Source organism: Mustela erminea, chromosome 4 (genome assembly GCF_009829155.1).
Source record: "Mustela erminea isolate mMusErm1 chromosome 4, mMusErm1.Pri, whole genome shotgun sequence".
In the NCBI taxonomy this organism is placed as follows: Eukaryota; Metazoa; Chordata; class Mammalia; order Carnivora; family Mustelidae; genus Mustela; species Mustela erminea.
In genome coordinates this window covers 83,008,780-83,026,236 of record NC_045617.1, presented here as the reverse complement: position 1 = coordinate 83,026,236, position 17,457 = coordinate 83,008,780, and the positions used below count along the sequence as shown (strand labels likewise).

Genomic DNA, 17,457 nt, shown 5'->3' with positions numbered 1-17,457 from the left:
CAGGTCCGATTGGCTGCGGCAGGAAAAGGAGCAAGAGGCTTCACCAAATCACAAACCTAGGGTTTTCATTTCTCTTGGTCTCCTCCCTAGAATCCTGGCAACAGATGTGCGTAATTTCTCTTCTAGGAAACCTTGCCTGGGGTTGCTATGGAGATAGGACGCTGCAACTTGCGGAGCCGCTAGTGCCCAGAAATCTCTTAGCCGACCTCAGCAAAGCGGCTACCCTGCCTTTCTATATCTGCATTCCCCTTTCATCCAGAACTTCGTTTTTCTTGACTCCTTCCATGGAAGATTTGACATCCCCGAAGCAAGACAAAGAAAATCAGGAACTGGGGGAAGCAAGGCGGCCATGGGAAGAAATAGCAGCTTCTTCCCAAGATCCCGAGTCTGGGTTATCTGAGCCCCTGGAACCGGAGCAGTGGCTGGAAACTGGACCCCGACCGAGAAGCGGCCCTCCGCAGAGCCCGCAGTCTAGAGCCAGCCCTCCTCTGGATGACGTCACGCGACCAGGTGCACCATCTCCACCTTCCCCTGCCCCGGAGTCTTCTTTCATTCCTTCTACGCTGGCTCTGGCCCGACAGCAGCTTGAGGCCCCGTGGCAGTCAGACAGAACTACTGATGTGAATCCCAAAGCTGAGACACCTCACTCCCACCGTTTGGAACAATCATCTGATCAAGGAAAATCGACTGCTCCTCAAACATGCCAATTAGAGGGAGACATCTTTCAACAGTCTCAGCAAACCGAACGTCACCTGTATGGACCAGAAGATGTGAGCAATAACAACTCTAAACAAAAAGAGCTGAGATTTAACATCTTTCAGGAGGAGGACTCAAACAGTAACTATGAACTGGATCACACTGAATCTGGGGTCTCTGAAGGGGCCCCCAGCCCGCTTGAGATTGCCATCCAGAGTGCTAAGGCCTACTTGCTGAAGACCAGCAGCAAGTCTGGCTTAAATCTGTAAGTCTTAAAGGGAAAAAGGAGGGGGCAGTTGGCAAGGAAAAGAGGGTGTATCTTTGTGTGAGAGTGTGTTTCTGTGGGTGAATGAATTTGAAAAGTCTGCATGAGTAGGAGAGTTAGTGGCTTAATAACTGTTTGCAACACAGAACTCAAAATAGGTCTTTGGTGGGGATTCTTTTAACTTCTTTAAAGACCCTTGGCACACAGAAATAAAACCTAGGAATTACAGAATCTTGGGTTTAAAAGAGATCATGAAGATAGTGAAGTCCCAGCATCTCTCCAAGGTGTTTATAAAAAGCAATTGTCTGCTAGTGATAGGGAGTTCATGGCATCTCATCTGGGCATCCTGGTGCTTGTCTGGCTTGATTTTGAGCTCTCCCCCATCCCCGCCCGAGGCCAGTGTGGGGGTGATCCACTATCTCAGGCACCCAGAACTGTCCTGATTTGAGCACTGGGTGTTCTGCATTCTTAAAAAACCCTCAGTCTGGGGCAAACTAGAATTGGTCACAATAATTTTCATACAATAATTAGTTTTAATTTTAAAACTAGTATTTAATGTAAGAAATCTTCCACAAAACCTGAGATTGACAATTCAAAAAATTATTTCTAAAGTCCTGTTTTAAACTACAGTTTACTAAGCTTCAATGATGTGATTTATACTCAGTAGTGGATTCTACTTGAATTTGTCATATAAACTTATTGTCATAATTCTCTGGGTTAGATAATAAGCATGAATTTATAAATTTTGTTAAAATCCCAGAGAAGCTCATTATAAATACTTGAGAGTTCACTAACAATTTAAAACTGAACACAAAATATGAAAACAGAAGAATTTTCTTCACTGAATTATTTTGTAACTGATTTTACTTAAATATCTAAATTTCATTTTTTTTCCAAATGCTAAGTCTCTGAGGTCAAAAATTAATATATTCTAGAATATTCACTATTATCTTCTAAGTATTTCACAGCCTGCCTTTAAAAACTGCTCAGTAAAAACAAAAACAAAAACAACAACAAAAAAACCCTGCTCAGTAACAGATGACTTTAACACTCTTATATGCATATCTTATTTGACAGCCATGAAAAATATTTTTTGTTGTAATTAAAAGTCTTTTATTAAAATACAAGATCTGATATTGGTTTTACTCTGTTGAATAAAAAGTCTACAGAAAGAATTACTTCCTCCTTTTCTGCCATTCTATTAAAACAAATTATTAAAACTTCCAAATTAAAAGCTATAACTATGCATTAAATCTAATAATTATATTTTATATTTTGATACAGAGGCATTTTCAGGTTTGGAATTCTTAAAAAATACTGACAATATCTTGCTGGAAGAACTATAAATAAAGCAAATGCAGACATTATATTAAAATCTGAAAAATAAAATGAAAATTTGGACTTGAAGCTCTCCATTTAATGGCATGTATGGCCTCTATTGGAGCAAATCAAGAAATCTAGTTGCTGTAGTATTTTTTTTTTTAGTAAGTTAAATATTCATATCACATTGGAGGCATTTCCTAAGGGAAGTTCTAGGGTAGGTTCTTTGTGGCAGTGATGCAGTTACTGTATTTCTCCACTTAAAATTTCTGAAGGCTTTGAGTTGTTGAAGTTTCCTAGAAACCAACTAATTGAGTCTGCATGTAATGCTTCTTCAAAAGCTGTTTGACATGGATATTATCTGGAATTTTCTCTTTTCTGGTAGATATGATCATCTTTCTGATATGCTAACTAAGGTCTTAGATGAGCGTCCTGAAAATGCTGTGGACATCATTGAAAGTATCAGCCAAGATGTGAAGATGGCACATTTTAGGAAAAAATTAGATACACTCCAAAATGAGAATGAGATGCTTCCAATATATGAAACAGCAGAGAAGCAAAAGGCTCTTTTTCTCCAGGGAAATTTGGAAGGAGTCGACCAAGAACTGGAAGATGAAATAGTAAGTCATGGCTATCAATTTGAATAGTTTGATTCTAGGGTTTTATTTGAGATGAGTGGGCGTGGCTTGAAATTCTTATGAACTATCTTATATAGTTTCCTAAATAGTGTTTGCAACCTCATTTTGCACCATTCGTTTCCTTGTTTAGAGTTTCTTATTTTTTCACATTGCGTTTAATATTTCATAGGCTTGGTTGTTTGTTATATGTATGTGAGGTTGAGCTCCTTGATATCAGAGGAAATGATTCCTTTATCTTTTATACTCTCCAAAGTACCTGGTATAGATGTGGTTCTAAAGCTGTTTCTTATTAAATATTTATTGAATGAATGAATTAACGTCAGATAGTTTAAAGCTGGGCTTTAAAACAAGTTGCCTATCTGCCCCTTTAATTAACTAGAGCAACTGGAAGTATCTCTAATGTTATTTGGATTCTTTTCCAAGGTGGCTTCCTCATATTACGTCTTGATATTGTGCATATTACATCAATGGGCTATCATACAAGAGGAGAGGGATAAAATATTTCTTTTAATCACTACAGACAAAGTGTTGAAAATATTTACAGAGAAAGTTGGTGTCAGAGATAGAAAGCTATCATGAAAGAATAAAATTAGTTGTACCACAGGAATTTTTGCTCCAAATATTTTAAAAATAGCATCAAGTATTGCTTCCTGAATGCCCGCATGCTTGTATAATTTATACTACCGAGTGATTTATACTATACATCTACTGAGCTTCCATGTTGTGTTACCACTAAGACTACTTTAAATCTGTCTGTATACTTGCAAATTTGATGTTTGGTGTAAGATATTTTCAGAAACCAGCGTAAAGTTCAGTCAAGAAAAACATAGGAGGGTAAGGATTTAGACAGCAGGTTAATCTCTAGGGCTCCACAACCTTTGTGGGGAGACCAACCTGACACAGTGGGATACAGAGTACTCAGAAGGAGCAGGTGATATTGTGAAGAAATCTTCACAAAGTCACATAATTCGAAGTGTGTATATTTCTTTTCCTTTTATAAAAAAGATAGAACAAAAAAATCATCAGAATCATTGCAGCAAAAGATTTTTCTACCATTGTGGCAAGTTAAAATATATATATATAATCAAATAGAAGATAGTTTAAAAACTGTTGAGTTTTTGTTTTTTTCGATCTGTTTTTTTTCAATTTAGTAACACCTCAGACGTGGAGCAGCCTTGTTTCCAGGATCATCTTCCTCTTTGAGGGTAGAGGCTCTCTGGGTCTGGCAGGCTGCTGTTTCACGTCTTGGAACTGGATACAAAACAGGCTGGGAAACCTGATCATGGACTCCCAGTTAGAATTAGACATCTCCCTTCCCTGCAAAGTCTAGAAGCACCAAAATGCTTCTAGAAAGGGGGAAAGGGCAAAATGGTGAAGGGGAGTGGGAGATACAGGCTTCCAGTTTTGAAATGAATGCCACAGAAATGAAAGACACAGCATAGGGAATATCGTCAATGATATTGTAATGCTGTCATATGGTGACAGATGGTAGCTACACCTGTGGTAAGCACAGCACATGTATAAACTTGTCCAATCATTATGGGTACACCTGAAACAAATGTAACATTGTGTGTCCACTACAGTCAAGTAAAAAAAAAAAAAAAGAAAAAAAGAAAAAAAGAAAAGAAAAGAAAAAAGAAAAAGAAAAAGGAAAAAAAATACTGAGGGGTGCAACAAATGCCAAACACAAAAGAGATGAGGATTGTAAACAGTCATGGTGCTTATTTTGACACCAACATTATAATATCAACAAGAGCAGATCACTCTTAAGAACAGCAAAGTGCTGTCAGTTTCTCTACCTTCAAGGTCTAAAATTTGTCTAAATTTATCTAAAATTTGTAAGTGATCCCTATTCTACTTAAGGTTGATCTCTACTTTCTCACAGATGTTTTCTTAGCATTCACTTGAGACTTTGCTTTTTCACTTCTATTTCCCTTATAGAAACATTTTTTTATTTTCTTCCTTATGGTAAATCTAAAAGCATTTATTATAAGTAGGGGCAAACACCTGATTAAATTATGTTTTCAAGAGAAGTAATGTATGAGCACTTATTTTATTATATCTTCCTTTTATCCTATAAATTACCCTGTATAGAGGGCCATATTGATTTTTATTCATCCTGTATTTTATCATATGTACATAATATTTATTACTACAAAAACTATGGTAGTATGTACAAACATATATATATATATACCTTCTTTAAGTATGTATAGGGAGTTAGATTATATTTTACTATGACCACTTAAATATTTTTTTATAAAAAGATGTTCAATTTTTATTATTCATAATAGCTATTAAATTATCCTTAAGATACACACATACAACAAGGCAACTAATATATTGGTAAGTATAAGACACAATGGTAGAAGTTACATTTTTGGGTAATGAGAGAAAAATTGGAATACAGGAATTATTAGATCTAAACCTTTCAAGAAATGTCAAAGACATCATGGAGAGACGTAGAGCTAATACCAAGATGTTGAAAAAGGAAAAAGGAAGCAAGCAGTTTCTAACATTAACCACAGTGTTTCTATCCCTAGGCAGAAAACTCTCTCCCAAATGTAATGGAGTCAGCTTTTTATTTCGAACAAGCTGGAGTTGGTTTGGGCACAGATGAGACTTATCGCATATTTCTTGCCCTCAAGCAGCTTACGGACACCCATCCAATCCAAAGATGCCGCTTCTGGGGCAAGATCTTGGGTCTAGAAATGAATTATATTGTAGCTGAAGTAGAATTCCGTGAGGGAGAAGATGAAGAAGACGTAGAAGACGAAGATGTAACTGAAGAGAGGGATGATGGAGATAGCGACGCTGAGGAAAATGATGAAGATGAATTACCAAGGACATTTTACAAGACCCCACAGGTTATACCAAAAGAGGAAAATAGAACGGGGGCCAACAAATACGTGTATTTTGTGTGCAATGAACCAGGAGGACCATGGGTGAAGTTACCACCAGTTACACCTGCACAAATTGTTACTGCAAGAAAGATCAAGAAATTTTTCACTGGGCGTTTAGAGACTCCCATTGTAAGCTACCCACCTTTCCCAGGAAATGAGAGCAATTACTTACGAGCACAAATTGCCAGAATTTCAGCAGGGACCCACGTCAGCCCTCTGGGATTCTATCAGTTTGGTGAAGAGGAAGGAGAGGAGGAGGAGGAGGTAGAAGGCCGGCGAGATAGCTTTGAAGAAAACCCAGATTTTGAAGGCATCCAAGTGATCGATCTCGTGGAATCCCTTTCCAATTGGGTTCATCATGTGCAACACATTCTCCCTCAGGTAGGGGTTTTTCAGTTCTCAATCTATCAGCCAATCAGCAAATTTTTGTTAAATTCTCTCTACAATGCACAGATATATACAAAACAAAGTTCTTCAGATCCTAGACAAAGAAACCATTGAAAAATCAAATAAAAGTGCAGAGGACTATGAAATTGCCAAGTCATGGACATCTGGGATCTTTGAACAAATGTTTATTTCCAAAAAGAAATAAAATAAATATTTCTATGGAGAATTTGACAAGTTATGTGAGGATTTAGATTAATGTGTGTTGTGAAATTGCATTTTATATGTTAACTATACATAGGTGCATTCCTATTTTGGGAACAGTTCTTTTATTCTATTTCTATAATACATGGAGCTTTTATACCAAGAAAAATAAACTATTATAACAAAAATGAAAACAAGTAGTGCTGTATAGCATTTATTTTGCACCCCTTCTGCCAGGTGCTCTTAATAGCACTTAATCGAATCGGTATTATCTCATGTAATCCTCACAACTGCATGGAAGACTAATATTATCTTGATTTTACAGATGGGGAAATCGAGGCAGAAAGCTTAGAAAGCGTGAAAAAGGGAATATAGCTAATAGGAAACAGAGTCACATGTGAATGGGCAGAATGGATCCTCTTAATCACCCGTTATCCTGCCACATCTGCAGGTAGAAAATCATTACACTTTGATCTACGGAAGAGGGACTCTTCTATGTCTCTGGATGAGGGTTACTCAAAAGAGAAATAACCCCAAAACTAACTTTGTTATCACATTTAAAAATTTGTTTTTGCTACTAATAATAGTACCTTACCACTTTCCCATAAATTATTTGTTACAAATTAATAAAGTGCATTACTTTTTTCCACTAAGGTTTTGCTGATTTCAAAATATAATTGTTCTGTAACTTTAGGAAGTTGGCAAATTTATGAAATAAATTATACCACATTTTGCTCAAAATAAGCTAGATCAAAAACCTCGTACTTGGGATGTTGAATGCATAAGTGATTGATGAAATTGCCATACAGTAGGACCTCCTGCAGATAATTGCTTTAATCCAAATAAATAGTCTAATATTTTAAGGTCCTCATTGGATTATTAAATCTTGCAATACTCATTTCCAGGGTCGCTGTAATTGGTTCAATCCCATTCAAAAAAGTGAGGAGGAGGAGGAAGAGGAAGATGAAGAAAAAGAAGAAGAAAAAGGAGAAGAGCCTGAGTATATGGAACAGGAAGTGGGGCCTCCTCTTTTGACACCAATCTCTGAAGATTTAGGTAATTTTACACAAACTACGTAATATATGTATATTACATACACATCATATCTATATATGTATATATATGTATATACATACATATATACATATATACACACATCATATACACATCACATACACATCATATCCATACATATCTATAGATATGTATATATACATATATAGATATGATGTGTATATAATACACATATATACATATATAGATATGATGTGTATATAATATATATAGTATATATACTGTAGTGTATTTTTCATGTACATATGCTATACTATATATAGTATACATATATATTATAGTTTTTATGCATGTATATATTATATGGTTAATAAATGAGTCAGAAACCTATTAAAAGTAAACAGGAGCCAAAATTTCATCCCCTTTCCCCTTCATGTGTTTTGGGAGAGTGGGGAATGAGAATATAGCTGGCCTCATCAGCAACTTTCTCAGACAGAGGGTGAAGGAGTGATGCCGGGAAGAAAAGTAAATTGGCTGCAGCTCTTATTGGAAATGCTGACAGCTGTCTTGTGTATCATTCTTGTCTTGCATTCTGCAGACCATAGTCTAAAGCCATAATCACATAACATAGTTATGTGGTTTTTTTTTTTTTTAAAGATTTATTTATTTATTTGACAGATCACAAGTAGGCAGAGAGAGAGGAAGGGAAGCAGGCTCCCTGCTGAGCAGAGAGCCCATGCGGGGCTTGATCCCAGGACTCTGGGATCATGACCTGAGCTGAAGGCAGAGACTTTAACCCACTGAGCCACCCAGGCACCCCTAGTTATGTGGTTTTTTAACCACATAGGTATTGTGGGCTTTTTAAGTCCTCTCTTGTCCTCCTAGTCTTGTTTCTTCCTATTCAGTTTTGGAGCAGTTTTGCTTGTAATCTTTGTTCTCTTTCATAATAATAATTTGGTCTTTTATTTGGTCATGAAATAATATGCTCTCTACCACATAATTCTCCTCTCCCTTAATAAAACTTTTCTGTTGCACAGATGGACACACCCATGCACACATACATGCATATAAATAATCAAATTTTGTTGTTCCACAGGGTTCATAAATTATCCTTCTGACTTTATGTTAAGCTGCTGATGCTTGATTTTTTCTTTATATGTCGAATTTGTGTGTTTTGTCAAATTTGTGTGTTTTGAGACTTGTAAAAAGAAGTCTGATACATAGTATATCCTTGTCTATACAGAAGCTAAGCTTTTGAATTTCTCTTTGGTTTGCAGAAATCCAGAATATACCACCTTGGACAACACGGCTGTCCTCAACTCTCATTCCTCAATATGCTATTGCCATCCTTAGATCCAACCTTTGGCCTGGAGCATATGCCTTTTCCAATGGCAAGTAAGTATACAAAGCCATTATCAGGATTATTTAAGTGCTGGAAATTATAATTATCACTGGAATGTTGTTCTGTTCTGTTTTTTGTTTTTGTTTTTGTTTTTTCCTTTCCCCCCGCCCTCACCTGCTTCCCCAGGTGAAGCACAGCCTGGGTGAGGCAGTTAGAGTAATCCCGGAGTAAGAGACAAGGCTGCCCTGGGTGGTTGTTCAGGGCAGCCACTCACAATAACCTGGAGTGAGATCCCAGACCAGGATGGGAGGGGAAAAAAGAGTATGGGCAGTCTACCCAGATGAAGGGGTTGGGGGAAAGATACCTAGGAAGGACCAGCCCATGAGCCAGAAATCATGTTCAGCACTTGTACTTACATCTTCTCCATGAGTTCTTATCACTGCTCTAGGGAGAGATGTCCCTCATTTCACAGCTTAGGAAATGGGGCTAAGATAAAGAGAGAGCAAGAGGCTGGAGGCAGATGAGAAAGTCCCCAGATTCCACAGTGGGTAAAATGTCACTGCCTAGGTCGAGCTTCTTCCTGTTGCCAAGTTGACCACTCCCAGGGAACCTATGTCACCACACCACAATCAGATAAGCTGTTTTCTCACTGGACCAGTTTTCCAGTGATGTGTTTTTGGAGCCAAGTCTGGTGCCAGGAATGCTAAGGAAGGAGGAAGGCGGGTAACTCATCTTGGCATGTCAGATGTGTGTGCTGTAAGATTCAGTCAAACAACATGTATATTACATAGTGAAGCATCAAATTTAGAACACTAGAGTAATTCAGACTTCTGTCCTAATATGGTTTTTATTCTGATTATTTGAGCAATAGACTTACTCATTTTCTAGGATTAATGGAGGTAGTTCTATGCAGTGTTTAGTTTGAATGTCACATAATTTTTCTTGGCTATCTTAATAAAAAGTAATTTAAAGTATGTATTATTTAAGCTATCACTTCTAAGAGAATTAGGATCAAGAGGATACTTGATGTCCTTTTACCCTTCACCCAGAACATACACTTTCATTTGTCTTATGCTTCCATTTCTCATCTAAGAACCCAGTGTCAGAAGCTCAGCTAAGCTAGAGAGAGAGCTGAGCTGCCAAATGTGAGAGTTGCCATTATAGCCACAAGCTAAACGTGAGTTGAGCTTTTGGTAATTTACTGTGACAATATAAGGAGGAGAAAACTCTGACTGCTCCTGTCCCATTTTCCTTCCTGGAATGGCACACTGATGGAAGGTCATCTCACTGAGGAGTCCCTAAATATCAGGCTTCTGCAGTTTTATGGCCTGGAGGGTCCAGGAAGCTGGCAGAGGGTAGGGGGAAGGGCTAGAAGTGAAAAAGCACTGAGTACTGAGAGTAGGGAGAAGTGTCTTTAAGGTATCCCCCTTCTGAAACTCCATAAGGAGGCCTTGGCAGAGGCACCTGAAGACCTCTGCTGAAGACCTCCGAGAGACCTAGAATGAAGGCAGATGCGCCAGGAACTCAGCTATGCGAAGAGCATGGCAGGCTGGGTGGGTCAGAGTCCTTGACTAGAACCTTCCTTAGAGACTGCAGTGCACTGACTGGCTGGGCATCAAGTATGGAGCAGTGACAGCTGTTTTCCTGTGACACCTTCCAGGTAAAGCCTGACAACTGTTTTATATGTGGGCCCAAAAAAACCACACACAGGCTTACATTTTAGTTCTTCCTAATGTTGAAGAGTAACTGTTTAAATTAGTTGTTTTGTTTTTTCTGAAAATAGCAATTAAATGATTAAAGATGGTGGTCTAGGTGTAGCGTACCTGGTGACAGTTTGGCCCACCTCTTAGCCAGCTTAAATGGTTTGGATCACAGTAGTGTGTCCTGTAGTAAAAGAATCATCGAGGGCTATTTCATCCCTAGCACTTAAAATGTAATGTTTTGAAATTATGGGACCATGACACGGAGAGTGATCAACTTCTACAGAAGAGAAGGATCAATTTTTCTTACTGAAAAATGATATAATGATCATCAACTTTCTTTTCAAATTTTATAGAAAGTTTGAAAATTTCTACATAGGCTGGGGTCATAAATATAGTCCAGACAACTACACGCCCCCAGCTCTACCACCAGTTTACCAAGAATACCCCAGCGGGGCCGAAATTACAGAAATGGATGATCCTAGCATGGAAGAAGAGCAGGCTTTCCGAGCCGCGAGGGAAGCAGCTGCTCTTCCTGTTGAAGAAATGGGAGAAACTGAAGAAGATGAAGATGAGGACGATGATTCTGACCAAGAATAGTATCAGCCCAGCCTTGTGTGAGACTGGTACACATATACTGTGTGTGGACCCTTGATTTTACATATATAGTATATAGTACAGAATTACATAAAATTGGCAACTATTCATGTACAAAATGTTATTCCTTGAAAATATCCAGTTTGGAATTTCATATGTTCAACTACTAATATGTACCTCTAGAAAGATGTTCAATGGAATTTTCAGAGGCTAAATAACACGTTCCTGTTCTTTGGCTACAGCTAATAGAATAATGTGCATTCTTAAATTAAAAAAAAAGGTCTTAGGTTTAATTTCTTAATATGGCAAACATGGAAAGATGTAATCCACAGGGACTTGAATATTTGTCAGCAGGTACTGGGACAAAAATTATTGATAGTCCCTCAATCAGAGCATGTATTTTTAACCAGTCTGGGAAGCTGTACACAAATACTGTGTATGTATGTGTGTGGGAGGGCTTGTTTTTTGTTTTTGCTGGGGAGAGGATTATAATTCTATCACCTGCTCAGAGACTACGAGCACTCAAAATTTTGACACTTTCGTCATTTTTTTTTTTAAAGATTTTATTTATTTGACAGAGAGAATGAGTACAACTAGGGGGAGAAGGCAGAGGGAGGGAAGCAGGCTTGCCGCCAAGTGGGGAGCTGGACACTGGATGCGGGCCACGATCCCAGGACCCTGGGATCATGACCTGAGCCGAAGGCAGATGTTTAACAACTGAGCCACCCAGTGTCCCTCCTTGTTACTTCTTAAAAAATGTTCTCAATCCTGGAATCCAATCCTGCATCTGGCTCTTTGCTCTGCAGCAGCCTGTTTCTCCCTCTGCCAGCAGCTCCCCCTGCTTGTGTCCTCTCTGACAAATACATAAATAAAACTAAAAAGAAAAAAGTTCAGTCTGACTCCTTTATCCTACAGAAATTGGTTTGATCTGATTAGGGAAAAATTATCCGCACAGAGATGGCTAGCTGGAATATCCAGACTTCAGATCACTATTTTTCTACTACTGTTTCTCTAAAACTAGTTATTATTTCCATTCATTAAAAAAGGTTTTTTTAAAGGCCTCTATGTGTCAGGCACTCTGAAACTACTATTAAAAAGTAGGCATTGCTCTTGAATCCATTCAAGGAGGGAAATATGAAAAGAGAAATAGAAAATCAGAACAGTTTGCAACTTAGCAGGTATTGTGTATAAATGTCACAGGGTACCATAGAACAGTGTTTCCCAAAGTCTGTGGCAGACCAGTTTAAAAATAAAAGTTCTCATCCAATGCCACTATTTTGTGAAATAAAGTTATCACAGCAATTCTGATTTCTGTAATTATCTTGTCACGGACTGGCAATTCTCAGATCCTGATCTATCTATACCTTGAAAAAGACTGCTATCAAATACTTAGAGGTTGCATTTAATCTAGACATGAGCCTTGCAGAAAGCATTTCCAAGAGGTAGAGAACTATGGGGAGATGGGTCAGAGGCAGCATCAACAGTTTTTTGGCAAAGGACTTTAGGCTGGAAGGAGTAGAACTTTGAGGGTGGTGAGAGATGAGCCTGAAGAGGTAAGCAGGGCCCAGGTTGTGTGGAATGTCTGGACTTTATCCAGTAATGAAGCAATGAAGGCTCAACTAGGAAGTCACAAAATTTCAAAACATTTGGCCTATGTGTGGAAGACTGACAGACACAGGATCAAGACAGGGAGACCAGTTAGGAGATTATTATATTATCTAGATAAAAGGTAATGATGGCACAAAACAAGATAAAGTAGAAATCTGTAAAGTAGATCTAAAGTAGAAACAAGATAACATAGGTTACCTGTCTGAGATAGAGTATTAGGAAAGATGATTTCCACAATTTTCCAACTGGCAGTATTATTCACTCTTGGGAGTGCAGCTTTTACTATTCGATGGAGTAGCTAATATTTATAAAACCTTATTCAAGTATGTTCTTTTTTCATCATGTTGCTTTTTGTTGTTGTATAATATCCATTTCCTTATCTACCCTAATTTCCTTTCAAGAAACTGCCTCTATCCCATGGCATAGTCTCATGCCAATCAGATGTGGCCTTTCTAGAATCTGAATTTTTTTTTTTTAAGATTTATTTATTTATTTGACAGACAGATCACAAGTAGGCAGAGAGGCAGGCAGAGAGGGAGGAGGAAGCAGGCTCCCGGCTGAGCAGAGAGCCCCATTTGGGGCTTGATCCCAGTACCCTGGGATCATGACCTGAGCCAAAGGCAGAGGCTTTAACTCACTGAGCCACCCAGGTGTCCTAGAATCTGAATTATGAACAGAGACAATTGACTTGGCTCCTAACCCAATAGTTCCACTATAAATCAGACCACATTCTAGCCTCCAGAATTGCCTTTGTTCCAGAACAGTTTCCTAGTTACCTGTGTATACTCTGAGCTTCTGATGATCTTTCAATGAATTCCCTTCTGCTCAAATTGGCCAAAGTAGGATTCCTGCTTGCAACCTTACTTGACACATCCAACATGAATCTGAAAGTTTGTTTCCTACAGGACATGTGAAACATAGGTTCTAATTCACAATTGCATGGGTAAGAGTATAAATATTTAACAAAAGCAAATCCCTCTTTTAAGAACTATACCTGTTAACTATTAAGGTAATTTCTCAGTGATGAGGAGGGAATTTCATTATATACATTTTATAACAAAAGAAAGCAGAATGCTCAAATGTAAGAGCTTGGAAGTAAGACAGCCTGGGTTCATACCCTCGATTACAATCATTTCCTTGGGTGAATTATAAACTTTGCAGAGCTTCAGCTTCCTTCTAGGACTAACAGGATCTGTCTCACAGAATTGAAGATTACACTAATTAAAAATGGAAAAATACTAGGATACCTAACAGAAGGACCCAATAAATATTACATAGGACTACTACACGAAAGCAGTTTCTAACACATATGAGGATATGAGGAAACACAGAACTCATAATGCAAACAAAATAGTTTATTGAAATAGTTACTAAACAGTGAGGTACTTGAGGTATGATTTAGATGTTTTAGACATTAAATTATAAGTTGAGTAAGTTGAGTATTTAAAGAATTCATGTTCATAGCTGTATTAGGGACTTCAATATCTGAATTTGGAAAATAACGTAAAATTCCATGATCATTGAAATGCTTAATTCTTCAAGGAATCTTCTCAGCTGTGAAGACTTGAGAAGCTTGTCTCCTGGCCTTGAAAAGGAATTTTAAAGAACTGTTAATTTTAAGAAGTCCATTATTTAGAATTTATATTAATTATCTAATATAAAAAATAAAATCTAAAAATTTTTTTGAAGATAATGAAAATTCCTTAAAAATTACAACTTCAAATTTAAGAAAATTAGAAATAGACTATTTTTTTTAAAGTAGACTCCTCACCCAGAGTGGAGCATGATGTGGGGCTTGAACTTTGGACCCTGAGATCAAGACCTGCATGAGATCGAGTAAGATGCTTAACTGAGCCACCGAGGCACCCCAGAAGTAAACATTTTTAAAGCCAAACCAAAAAAGAAAAAAAAAAAAAGAAATTAAACAAAATACCAGGTGAAGACAAAACAGAAAAAAGTAAAAAGAAAATTCTAGTTTTAAGGAATAATGAGTCAAAGTAAAAAATGATGGCTCACAGTCAGAAAGAGACACGTATAAACACAGAGGAGAGAGAGGGCTGTGAACAGAGAACCTTTAAGAAAATTATTTCCTTCATTATGGCCTTAAAATTTTCACTTTTAAAGACTTAGAGAGAGAGAGAGAGGGAGAGAGGGCGTGCACAAGAAGGGGGAAGAGGGAGGGGAACAAGCAGACTCCCCACTGAGCAGGGAGCCTGAGGAAGGGGAGGGGAGGGTGGCTGGATCCTAGGACCCTGAGATCATGATCTGAGCTAAAGGCAGATGCTTCGCTGTCGGAGGTACCCACGTGCCCCTGAAAGACTTTTAAACATTTCTTCCATTTTCACAACTTGCGTTTACAAGTCAAGACGTATTATGCCAAGCTAATTTAAATCAAAGTTAAATCAAGTTGAGTACAAGGATTACATAATGGAAAACAAAAATGCACTGATACAATTTAACTACAATATGTCAACACATGAAAAGAATTGAGGAGAATGGCTATTAAATAGGTTTGTATCCATTACAACTGAACTGTATTAGGAGATACATTCCAGCATAAATCCTTTCACCTAAACAAGTGGTCCAAAATCTGTAAAAGTTTGGAATTTTTAGATACTCAAAATATATTTATGGTAGAAATGTATTATGGTAATTATAGGACAGCTGCCAGGATGAAAACAATTTTGTGAAACCCGATTCCTCTCCTTGAGTAAGAGCTGCATGATTATTAAAATAAAATTAATTAACTCCAAATCTGAGGAACAAAACATAAAATGCAGTTATAAATATCTACATTTTACGATACTTTAAAATACCAAATTTGTTCTGAAATTCCTACAATTAAAATTATAGTTATCACTTAGGAGGAAAAAGATATTTTAAAATGAGATATAAGAAAACCACCCCCCTGAAATAAAAAGTAAAGTCATTAATGTGCCCTTAGTTATAGACGCAAGTTTCTATCTGGTGATATGCAGATCAGTCAATACATCAGTATTTGCTGATTCCTATAATGTATAAAAGCACTGTTAAAAATGGCAGAATAAGTATAAGACACGGTGATTAAAAAAAAAAAAAAAGGAAAAAACAAAACCCTGAGCTTGAAAGCAATATATGAAAACAATATTAACTGATGATTTTTCGTTTTTCAAAATATACTGTCCTATCTTTCCAATAAAAGTGAATTGTTCACATATAAGCTTACTTAGCAAACATGAAACGATGAAACTTTGTATCCTCCCAGAAGAAGCAATATAGAGGATGCCGAATGTAGAGCTGGAATGTAGAACTGGACTGGAATCCTGCCTCGTGTAACTTAGCAGCTGCATGACTTTAGAACAATAACAACTTTTTGAGCTTAGGTATACTCATTTGTAAAATGGGAATAACAGTGCCTACACTATGGGGTAGATTAGATTAGTTAATATCTGTGTAAAATGCTTAGGATGGTGCCTAATATAAAGCAAGCATTATAAAGTACTACTTTATTAAGATTACAATTATAATCACTAATCATATTGTTATTTCTTCTCTATCTGGCGGTATTATACAGTCAGTCAAGTCCTGATTCTTTTGGTTAAAGACATAGCTATCCTCCATGACTCAAAAAAAAAAAAAAAAGTATAGTAGCATATCACATTTTTAGTATTCTACTAACACCAATGTCTCAGTTTCCAAAACCAGAAAGTTAACAACTAAAATGTTCAGCTAGGCTCCATGATAATATTTAATCTCACCTATGCTCTGCTGATGAACATTTATAACTACTAAAACTAATCTCTAACAAACAAAAGCAGACTCTTAATTATAGAGAACAGACAGCTACCAGAGGGGAGGTGGGTTCAGGGATGGGTGAACTAGGTGAAGGGGATAAGAGTACACTTAACTGAGTAATATATAGAATTGCTGAATCACTACATTGTATACCTGAAACCAATATAATATTGGATGTTAACAACACTGGAATTACAATAAAAATACAGGGACGCTTGGGTGGCTCAGTTGGGTGGCCTGCATGATCTCAGGGTTCTGGGATCAAGTCCCATATTAGCCTCCTTGCTCAGCGGGGAGCCTGCTTCTCCCTCTGCTTGCCGCTCCTCTGGCTTGTGCCCTCTCTTTGACAAATAAATAAATAAAATCTTTAAAAATAAAATAAAATAAAAATATAGGGGCACCTGGGCAGCTCAGTCAGTTAAGCAACTGCCTTTCACTTGGGTCATGATCCCAGGATACTGGGATCATGCCCTACTTGGGGCTCCCTGCCCAACAGGGAGCCTACTTTACTTCTTCCTCTCTCTCCCCTGCTTATGTGTGCACACATGCTCTCTTGAAAAAATAAAATCTTTAAAAAAATAAAATAAAAATATAAGTCTTTTTAAAAGTAATAAATAAATAAATAAATAAATGAAATTACTCTTTAACTTTATGCAGCCAAAGTAATGATAGGGTGCGAAAATGAATGTGATTTTGCCATTTATGTCACAACAAAGAAACCTTTAAGATTTAATTAACTAAAGAACTTCTGAAGCAATCTTTACCTTTATAGTACAAGTTGTAAGGCTGAAAAGATGAACTCTAGTTCCCTCTCTCATTTCAAGTAATTTTAGTGCTTTTTCTTGTAATCCTATTACTTTTCATAAACACTCCTCTCTAATCCACTCTTTTCTTCTCAGAGGGAAACAAATCACGTGGAGTAGTCTGGTAGGGAAATTTCTTACGATACTGAGAACTGTATTTTCTAGAATTGATATGACATTACATAACTTCAGTTTATACCAAGTGGAGG

The 17,457-nt window shown here is 37.3% G+C and overlaps 2 protein-coding genes across 5 annotated transcripts in view; one reads left to right on the top strand and one right to left on the bottom strand.

Annotated features, from left to right (window-relative positions):
• The first annotated feature begins 19 nt into the window (after positions 1-19).
• On the top strand, positions 20-11,803 carry RSPH4A (radial spoke head component 4A). 2 transcript variants are annotated; one of them, XM_032339724.1, is made up of 6 exons: positions 34-961; positions 2,667-2,901; positions 5,463-6,203; positions 7,316-7,466; positions 8,702-8,819; positions 10,823-11,803. In XM_032339724.1, the coding sequence occupies exons 1-6, from the start codon at positions 105-107 to the stop codon at positions 11,064-11,066; spliced, it is 2,346 nt and encodes a 781-aa protein (XP_032195615.1). In that variant the 5' UTR covers positions 34-104; the 3' UTR covers positions 11,067-11,803. The 2 variants fall into 2 exon arrangements, with proteins under 2 accessions (XP_032195616.1, XP_032195615.1); XM_032339725.1 differs by lacking the exon at positions 7,316-7,466 and having other exon boundaries at positions 20-961; positions 10,823-10,966.
• Positions 6,161-17,457, bottom strand: part of ZUP1 (zinc finger containing ubiquitin peptidase 1) — a 36,404-nt gene continuing 25,107 nt past the window's right edge. Inside the window, exons 10-11 of one of the 3 annotated variants that reach the window (XR_004284994.1) lie at positions 13,448-13,570; positions 6,161-6,262 (exon numbers count right to left, since the gene is read on the bottom strand). Coding sequence is in view for 2 of the 3 variants with exons in the window: in XM_032339726.1 (XP_032195617.1) it covers positions 14,209-14,256 (48 nt within the window). In the remaining variant the exon portion in view is untranslated. Of the gene's footprint in view, positions 6,263-13,327; positions 13,571-14,011; positions 14,257-17,457 lie in introns of those variants that run through there. The other 2 variants (XM_032339728.1, XM_032339726.1) reach the window with 2 other exon arrangements.